The sequence below is a fragment of the Bubalus kerabau genome, chromosome 14 (assembly GCF_029407905.1).
Source record: "Bubalus kerabau isolate K-KA32 ecotype Philippines breed swamp buffalo chromosome 14, PCC_UOA_SB_1v2, whole genome shotgun sequence".
Classification (NCBI taxonomy): Eukaryota; Metazoa; Chordata; class Mammalia; order Artiodactyla; family Bovidae; genus Bubalus; species Bubalus kerabau.
In genome coordinates, this window is record NC_073637.1 from 24,269,960 (window position 1) to 24,279,625 (window position 9,666).

At 51.8% G+C, this 9,666-nt stretch overlaps 1 protein-coding gene across 1 annotated transcript; it reads left to right on the plus strand.

The window, feature by feature from the left end:
- The first annotated feature begins 3,224 nt into the window (after nt 1-3,224).
- SOX17 (SRY-box transcription factor 17) lies at nt 3,225-9,161 on the plus strand. The gene is made up of 2 exons (XM_055546003.1): nt 3,225-3,880; nt 4,440-9,161. The coding sequence occupies exons 1-2, from the start codon at nt 3,574-3,576 to the stop codon at nt 5,363-5,365; spliced, it is 1,233 nt and encodes a 410-aa protein (XP_055401978.1). The 5' UTR covers nt 3,225-3,573; the 3' UTR covers nt 5,366-9,161.
- The last annotated feature ends 505 nt before the right edge of the window (nt 9,162-9,666 follow it).

The window sequence follows — 9,666 nt, forward strand, 5'->3', positions numbered from 1 at the left end:
GGACCCGCCGGAGGACCGGGAATAGACGCGAGAGGTACGCAGAGCCGGCGCGCGGCCCTACCTGGGCAGTGCGGAGCCCCGGGCGCGCTCCGTGCGGCGCGCCGCCTTCCGCTTGGCTCCCGGAGGCCGCCGCGGGCACGCGACTTATAAACTCGAAGACCTGATTGTTGTTCTTTGTTCCGGGGATACCATTGTCTGTCGGTTCCTGGTGCCCGCGGCGCGCCCCCTCTTTCCCTCCGCCCTCGAGCCTAGCGGGACTGTCCCGGTGCCCACGGCCTTCCCCGGAGGCCGAAGCGTCCTTCGTCCGGCTCCTGCTTCCCAAACATCGAAACACAAAAGCCTGCAGGAAACCCACGGCCGGTGCCTGGTCACGCAGGGCTCCGAACCGCGGCTCACCACCTACCCGGATTCAACGCTGCGACCGCCGGCCACGGGCCCGGCGGGGTACCGGGCAGGGCTTCACGCCGCGCTAGTCGCGTCCTTGCCCAGACTTTCCAGCCTTGGGCCCAGCCTGGGGGACTGGGCATGGATTAGCAGCCAGGAGTCAGAGGTCCCAGTCCCCGCGCGCTCCGGCAACGCGGGCGGGTGGACAGGGCTCCTCCTCGCCAATTTGTCTGGCCCCCCCCCCCCGCGTAAATCTCTCGTGATGAGAAAAGCAAGGCTCGCAGGAAGCCACTCCGGATGTTTGCTGCTTTTCATGTGGCATTTGTGGCTGGCTCTGATAACATCCAGAGCTCGACTTCCAACGCCGCGTTTAGTTAAGAGACTGAAATAGAAGAGTCCACACACACCTCGTGGACGTCTGCGGCGCCGCCACCCCCAACCCCAACACGCTCCCCTCAAATCTATGATAAAAGCAGGATCAGAAGCCTGGATGAGCACAGGTAACTGCCTGCTGGAGGGACTCGTCTTGGAAAGGCACCACAATTCCTCTCTTGTAAATATAAGTAAATCGTTATAACTCCTAGGGAGAGTGTTATAATAAGTAGGGGGTGGAGGGACATCAAAATCTGAAGCTACATCTCCATCCTATGCATCCTGTGCTCTCACCTAATTTTTCAATATCTTAAAAAAAAAAAAGCAGTAGTTAGACTCCAAGAACAAGTGCAGATAATAACTCCAAGAATAAGTGCAGATAAAAAACCCCCATCAGTTTCTTGACCTTCTTGGCACCTCTTCCTGTAATGAGGTGGCCAAGAGGCACCTAAGGATGAATAAAATGTACAGGGTAAACCTGTGCATATATATATTTTGAACTTACACCTGGATTGCATTTCCTGTACCCTATGTTATTTTTTTTATGGAATTCATCAAATAGAATCATCTAGAGAGATAAATGTAGTCTGGAACAGGCATTATTTTTGTTTGGTTTTTCTTTTTTTTTTAAATTTTATTTTATTTTTAAACTTTACATAATTGTATTAGTTTTGCCAAATGTCAAAATGAATCCACCACAGGTATACATGTGTTCCCCATCCTGAACCCTCCTCCCTCCTCCCTTTGTTTGGTTTTTCAATCGATATTTTAAGAAAACTCCTATTAGTTCACAAAACTTTTGCCCTAACAGAAAATCCTGCTTTGAGATCTTTGGAAAATATTTATAACTTTGCAATAAAGAGACGATCGCCAAGAAAACATCAAGGAACGAAGCCCTACAGGATTAATTTATTCTCTCTACTCCTATAGTTTCCTTACTTAGATAACCAGTTGCAAAGCAATCATGCTTAATTTTCAAGCCCATATTTTTCTCTTACAGAAAAATAAGCTCTTAAAGGAAAAGTGCATAATCAGTTAAATGTGTTTAAGATTATCAGTTGTTTCAAAACCATCTATTAAAAATAACACTTCTCCATTATTTCCTTAAGCAGATTAACTTTTTTTCTTGTCTGAATCTCAGAGACCCAGGAACTACAACCACTTTTTGGCCACTGAAGGTGGGGGTGGGGGGCAGCCTATGTCACAGATACTCAAGGAATTAAGTTGGCTTAAAACAAGTGTGCAGAAGTTCTTTGGAGAAATAGCAGACTCAGAGAAACTGAAGGCCAATTGCTTTCAAAGGCTGTTTCTTTGTTTTTATGAATGCCCCCAGTAAGCAGTCTTGATAGACCACTTGTCAAGCAGTGCCACACTGCAAGCTTCAGGCCTTACCTCCCAGATCCCGGATGTAAGCCCTAGTTTTCATCGTCTCTTCACAGTAAACAAAGCAAATCTGTTGTGGAGATTGATAAAAGTTGTCTATTTATGCAGAAGCGGCTGTGTTCACTGCTTTAGCAAACAACACAACACATAAATACACAAATGCAACAGCTTGGGTTAGTGGTTAATAGTGCCAAGTCTGAGGGCAGACTTCTGGAGGTGATTCCACTCCCCAGTGCTGTGCTAGTGGGCAAGGTCCTTAACGTCTCTGGGCCTCAGCTTCCTCTCCTGTAAGATAGAATGGGCTCTACCTCACAGGGTTAGAAGGATAAACTTGTTGGCTGATGTTTGGTGTGCTGTATGTAAGTTTGACAGAAGGGTTTGTTTACAAACCCACAAAAAAGGCCTCTCGAATTTAAACAGAAGTTTAAATCTTAAAAGTTTTCATTCCAGTCTTGAGAAACACTTCAGAACCCCCCAATACCTTAAACTGACCCCAAGGGGTACAGGTATTTTGTTCCTCAAAGGTTGCTTTATTTTCTCCATTCGACAGGCGTTTAGATAAATATCGCTATCTTTACCACATTTAAGAAATCAAAACTAAATCTTGCTTTTTTTCCTGAACACATAGGAGGACATTTTGTTAAGTTTATTAAACATTTCCTGTACATATTTTCAAGGGTGGGTTAGTCTCTTTGGATAAAACTTTAAAAAAAAAATTCTTCAGGATGACATTTGTAATCTTGTTTCGAAAGTAGAATTTACCTCGGACATAGAATTTTGAATATAATACAGGTACGTCGAGTCCTTGGGGAGAGAAAGTATTTTCCAGTTCGGAGACGATGTCCGTGGGACTCTGGGAAGAAGGCGAGACCCCCACCGCTGAAAGCTCCTCAGCTCCAGGTTGAGTGGGTGCTTCCTGCTTCGATCCGGACTGCGGTGGCCAAGTACTTCTAGGCAGCAGGGCGATCAGCACCCTAGAAAGTTGACCAGGGGTCCCCCTTGGACAGTGGGAGCCGACGCGGCGCCAAAGCCCGGCTCTAGCCCGTTCTCTCAGGGGCAGGTGTCGCCCTGGGCGCGGGGCCGGGGAGGGGGGAAGGGCGGGCGTGGGGTTGAGCTGAAACTTGGGACCTGGGCGGCGGGCTGGGCGTGGGCCTAACGTCGCCGGCCGGCCCGCCCCCGCCGCTCCATTGGCCGGGTCTGTGCAGAAAAGGCCCGGCGGCCGGGGGGCGCCCGCAGTGGCACTGGGCTGGAGGGGGCGCGGGCAGCGCCAGGGACTGCGATCGATCTGCAAGGAACGCGGGCGGCAGGGTCCGGTCGGGGGACGCGAGCGGCCCGCCGGGCATCTCCTCTCTCGCTCCCCACCCCCTCCCCCCGGCAGGGGGAGGCGGCGTGTCCGGCGGAGAGTTGCGGGGCGCAGGGCCGGGCTGGAGCGCCATGAGCAGCCCGGATGCGGGGTACGCCAGTGACGAGCAGAGCCAGCCCCGGAGCGCGCTGCCCGCCGTGATGGCCGGCCTGGGCCCCTGTCCCTGGGCCGAGTCGCTGAGTCCCCTCGGGGACATGAAGATGAAGGGCGAGGCGGCGGCGAGCGGCGGTGCGCCGGCCGGGCCGGCGGGTCGAGCGAAGGGCGAGTCTCGCATCCGGCGGCCGATGAACGCCTTCATGGTGTGGGCGAAGGACGAGCGCAAGCGCCTGGCGCAGCAGAACCCAGATCTGCACAACGCCGAGTTGAGCAAGATGCTGGGTGAGTCCGCGCCGGGGCCCAGGCCCGGAGAACCTTGAGGGTCAGACGGTGCGGACCTTGCGCCCGAGGCTGCGGGTGCGCGGCCCCCACGTCCTTCCCTGGGGACCCTGTTCCTTCCCGCTGTCCTATCTCCTACTCTCCAAGCGGCTTTGGGCCTCGGCCCCCGGGTTCACCGTCGGCCGGGGCTCCGGGGAGGCGGCTTCCCGCGCATCCGAACGGCGGCGAGGGCACCCTGGCGCGGGTCTGGTTGGGTCGCCCGTTCCCCCGACTCCTGGCCAGTTCCTCGAACGAGCGCGGGTGGTGAGCGGGAAGCCGCTTCCAAGAGCGACAGAAAGGCGGCGGGGGGATGGGGGGAATGTCTTGGAGGGCCCCGAGATCTCGCGTCTTCCCCCGGTGCCCAGCCTGACCTCGGCCTCCACAGCCCCAACCTTCAACCTTTCCCTTAATCCCTTCCCCCGCCCCGGGAGTGGCACCAGCCGAGGTCGCAGGGGGGCGGTAGGGCCTGGGAGCGGGGGCGCAGACGCTAAACCCGCGGCCCGGTCCATCCCGCGCCCCGCAGGCAAGTCGTGGAAGGCGCTGACGCTGGCGGAGAAGCGGCCGTTCGTGGAGGAGGCCGAGCGGCTGCGCGTCCAGCACATGCAGGACCATCCCAACTACAAGTACCGGCCGCGGCGGCGCAAGCAGGTGAAGCGGCTGAAGCGGGTGGAGGGCGGCTTCCTGCATGGCCTGGCCGAGCCGCCGGCGGCCGCGCTGGGCCCCGAGGGCGGCCGCGTGGCCATGGACGGCCTGGGCCTGCCCTTCCCGGAGCAGGGCTTCCCCGCGGGCCCGCCGCTGCTGCCCCCGCACCTGGGCGGCCACTACCGCGACTGCCCGGGCCTGGGCGCGCCCCAGCTCGACGGCTACCCTCTGCCCACGCCCGACACGTCCCCGCTGGACGGCGTGGAACCCGACCCGGCCTTCTTCGCCGCGCCGCTGCCAGCGGACTGTCCGGCCCCTGGGCCCTACAGCTACGCCCCGGCCGCGGACTACGCTGGGCCCCCGGAGCCGCCCGGCGCGGGGCCCTTGCACCCGCGGCTGGGCCCGGAGCCTGCGGGCCCCGCGATGCCGGGCCTCCTCGCGCCCCCCAGCGCCCTGCACATGTACTACGGCCCCGTGGGCTCACAGGCGGCGGCGGCAGGGGGCGGGGGACGCGGCTTCCAGATGCCGCCGCAGCCGCCCCCGCACGGCCCCGGGCAGCCGTCGCCCCCGCCAGAGGCGCTGCACTGCCGGGACAGCGCAGAACCGGGCGCCCCGGCCGAGCTACTCGGGGAGGTGGAGCGCACAGAGTTCGAACAGTACCTGCACTTCGTGTGCAAGCCGGAGATGGGGCTCTCCTACCCGGGACACGACGCCGGCGTGACCCTGCCCGACGGCCACGGGGCCCTGTCCTCGGTGGTGTCCGACGCCAGCTCCGCGGTGTATTACTGCAACTATCCCGACGTGTGAGCCGTCCCAGCCCGCCGGGCCTGCGGCCAGAAGCGCGCAGTGTTACACACCTCCCCAAGGATTGAGGGACACAGCCTCGCGTCGCATTGTGTTGTTTTTAAGTTGCCTTGGCGTATAATTTATGGTAATTTATTTTGTCTGCCACTTGAACACTTGGGGGTGGGGTGGGGAGTAAAACGGGGGGGAGGTGACGTCTGAAGATTGGTTCAGACCCTTGTTTCCCACAGTGGCCCTTGTCAAAACCCCATTTCCAAGTTCAAGTTCACCAGTGGGTCCGGAACAACTCGCTCCGTTTCTCAAAGCTTTATTGATCAACGAAATTTTTATCCCGGGTGTGTTTTTTTTTTCAATCTTTAAAAATAAAATAAAATCTGGAATTCCACTTTTCTCACTCTGCTAGCTCCTCTGTCACAAAAGCAAGTTTTTGAGATCCCTGTTAAGTATTTAATAGAATTAGAAATGCTTTAACTATAACACTAAACATATAGTCACAGTGAATTTCTCATTCTCTTGTAATAGTAGACCTGAATGACTTGAAGGGGAAGCCCTCAAATAAACATTTGGGCATCCCTAGTTGGTTTTGCTAGGGGAAAGGAAACTCACAGAATGAGCCTAACTTACGCATTTCAGGTGACCCTAGTCTCTACATAGTAAAGGTTAATCATAATTCTCTAAATATTTTCAGTTTTGGTATATCACTTTCAAACTCAGAAGAATATCCAGGTAACTTTGGTTGAATCTTGAGACCTGCATAAGAGGCTTTTGGATATATTTTTTCTTTTCTGCATTTCACCATGAGTCGTTAAAACTCCCTCTCAATACCGAAATCGCCAGTCATCACAGGTCTACACCTTGGAAACCAGTGTTGCTGGGTTAAAAATAATTGGAAAGAGTCATAGGAACTAATCAAAATAAAATGTGCATTGTGACCTCAACTGTTAGTGAAACTTAGCACCTATCATTTCAGTGGGATATTTTGCTATAAGTTGCATATGGGGCCTGCTGCAGTTCCTGATAACCTGCAGTTCTTAGCTTGGGAGGGATCCAAGGAGGATATGTATGCAGCATGCTTTGCAAATGCAACCACAGCTGCAGTCCTGGGGCATCACTGTCCTGCCCTGTCAGGGAAGAAACTTGAGTCACAGGTTGTGAAGCTGATCAGCCTTTCTCTGTTTGTGTTTGTGGCCCTTCCCATCACACTTAGATGGGACATAAATGGATGGATACAGATGATTTACAATGGGCATTTCCTGTACCAGGTGTTTCGTCAATGCTGTCTTGCACTGATTTTGAGCCTGATGAAGCCTGGGAGTTTAGGTGCAATTCTCCCCGTTTTGCAAGTGACACGTGGAGGCACAGATCCCTTACTTGCTGTGTACATGGTGTTGCAAGTTCTGACAACGTATTTGTTCACATTTGTTTTTCCTTTGTGCACAGTATATCCTTGGGCACTGGGAGAACTTGCATTCTGGTTGTGAGAAGCTACCATTCTGTATACTGATAAATGCTATAGAGAAAAGGAAGGAGTAGGAAGGCAGCTTAAAGCATTTATCTTGAGGGTTGTCTGAACTGAGATGGTCGGCTGGATTCTCTGGAGAAATAGGGCATGTCTTTTTTTTTTTTTTTTTTAATATAAAGAGTTCCTGGATGTTAGGAGTGTTCAAGATAGGAATTTCAGTGAGGAAAATAAGTCTATTTTGTTAGGCATAACAGTTTACCTTAAACATATGATGTGCAAAACCTTCACTTCAGTGTTCTAGCTATCGTCCAATCCACTTTATTTGCCTCTAGTACCCTACACTATCGGAGAAGGCAATGGCACCCCACTCCAGTACTCTTGCCTGGAAAACCCCATGGACGGAGGAGCGTGGTAGGCTGCAGTCCATGGGGTCGCTGAGAGTCGGACACGACTGAGCGACTTGACTTTCACTTTTCACTTTCATGCATTAGAGAAGGAAATGGCAACCCACTCCAGTGTTCTTGCCTGGAGAATCCCAGGGACGGTGGAGCCTGGTGGGCTGCTGTCTATGGGGTCGCACGGAGTCGGACACGACTGAAGTGACTTAGCAGCAGCAGTACCCTACACTATTCTTTCTTCCTCTGACCCCAGACAGGTTCTGTTTCCTGCATTCCTGGTGGATAAAGTGAGCAGAGGTACCTCGCTTGTTGAGGGTCAAGGCCGGGTCACCAGTTCAGATCCCACCAGGCATTTTTAGGGCACAAGGAGAGTCAGTTGTACCCTTTGCTGCTGCCTCTCAAAAAAATTAAGATGTGGCCTTCCCTGGTGGTCCAGTGGTTAAGATTCTGCTCCCACTGCAGGGGGCACAGGTACCATCCCTGGTAGGAGAATTCTGCATGCTGTTGCCATATGGCCAAAAATAAATAAATAAATAGGGAAAGGAGAAATGAAAATGTTTCAAAGAACCCAAAGTCCATGAAGTCACATTCTTAACTACTCACCAGGGAAAGGTCAAATAATGAGAGGGAAAATAAGAACTAAAACGGTTCAGCATTTCCAATGCCTTTAACTCCAAATGGAAGGAAATTAGTTCTCACAATAACTCTTACGGGCAGAAGCTCTTGCCTATTCCTTGTCTGTCCTCAAGTGGACTTAGAGGGAGTGACCTCAGGTGCCAGCTAGTGACTGCTTTTTGTTTTACTTTGAAAAATACCTAAATGATCTACGTATTCCCCACCCCACCCCCATCTGTACTTCTGAGATACTTTAGAAGTTGGTCAGGAGTTAGAAATAGGAATTGCTGTCCTGAGCTCCAGGCACCCTGGGTCATGCTTATTTGCATTCGTCTAAGATTATAGTCTACGAAAGCGAGGAATGGCCTCCCCGGATGCAGGCACACACGCACATGTGGAATATTTTAGACATAGTTTTAGGCACGACTTCTCATAACTCCTCCAGAGGTTGTAGGAATGTGAAAACCTCAGATTTAGAACCCCTGATGATCAAGGTTCGTTGGGAAGCATAGGGCCCAAGCACTGAACCAAAAAGGTAGTTTCCCTTTATTTGAGAAAACAGGGACATCTCAATAACTCTCTCCTATTACTGAGTTTTGAATCAAGAAGCAGGAGAGCAGTACATCTCTCAAAGCAAAATGCGATGCTCTACCCCGGTGAAGATGTGGGTCTTTTTGTGCGGTGTTGTGGGCGGTAGCTTTGCTCCCTACCTTGGGTGCTTACATCCTTGTATCAACCCCTCCCACCTGTAATCTGGGTTTGATTTGCTACTCTAACCCAATAGAATGCAGCCCAGGCAAGGCTGTGCCAGCCCTCGGCCAAGGCTTGGCAGTCATTCTTGTGCTCCTGAGTGACTGTGTAGGAAACCTGGTTATCAAGGTGGTGAGACCACGTGCAGAGGCTGGGTGGAGAGGAGAGGCTGCGCGGTTGACTCCCATCTCTGGCCACCATCCTGCCAACTGGAATGCAAGAGAGGTAGAAGAACAATGTCAGAATGAGCTTGATTAATTCACAGGTAGGAGAGATTACAAAAGAAAGAAAGAAAAAAGATGGTGGTTGTAAACTATGAAGTATTGGGGAGCTTGGGTACTTAGCAACAGATTATCCAGCAGTGTTTTTTCCTTAAATGACCCTTTCTTATTTTGACGTGTAAGAATATGGGTCCTCATGGAAAAATCAGGAAAAGAGTTTTGGGTCCTGTCAAAGACACCAATGCAATTTTAAAGTGAAGGGCAGAATGTGGAACTTGACTCGGGTTAGAGGTCTTTGGTGTCACCACATGTTTAGAGTCCTCTTTCCTTAAACAGACTCAGATGAAGTGACTGTAAGGACCAGCTCATGACTGTTGTTTTTTTTTTTAATTGGAGTATAATTGCTTTATAATGTTGTGCTAATTTCTGCTGTACAATGAAGTGAATCAACTATGTGTATGCATATATCGCCTCCCTCTTAAGACTCCCTGCCACTCCCCCATCCCACCCCTCTAGGTCATCACAGAGCACCGAGCTGAGTTCCCTGTGCTTTACATCGGCTTCCCACTAGTTATGTTTTACACATGGTAATATATATATATATATATATATATATATATATATATATCTCATGACTTTTTTCAAATATTAAATTTGTCTCAATTTTAATGGTTTTATTTGGGAACAAATACATAAAGGACTCACTGCTTCCCCTGCTCCTTGCCTTGTCTTTACCTTGGAAGTATTTTAGAATTATGTCAGGAGGTAGGAATCCAACCATTTCATGGGCTGAGGTACCCAGACTGGAAGCCAGCAGAGTCTACACACCTTTGAGGGACTCAGAAAAGAAGAGAATAT

What these genes read in the sequence shown, in the direction of transcription:
- SOX17 (XM_055546003.1), top strand. Translation starts at nt 3,574, where the DNA reads ATGAGCAGCCCGGATGCGGGGTACGCCAGTGACGAGCAGAGCCAGCCC. An exon ending in CGAGTTGAGCAAGATGCTGG is followed by an intron (nt 3,881 to 4,439) that starts GTGAGTCCGCGC and finishes CGCGCCCCGCAG; the next exon opens with GCAAGTCGTGGAAGGCGCTG.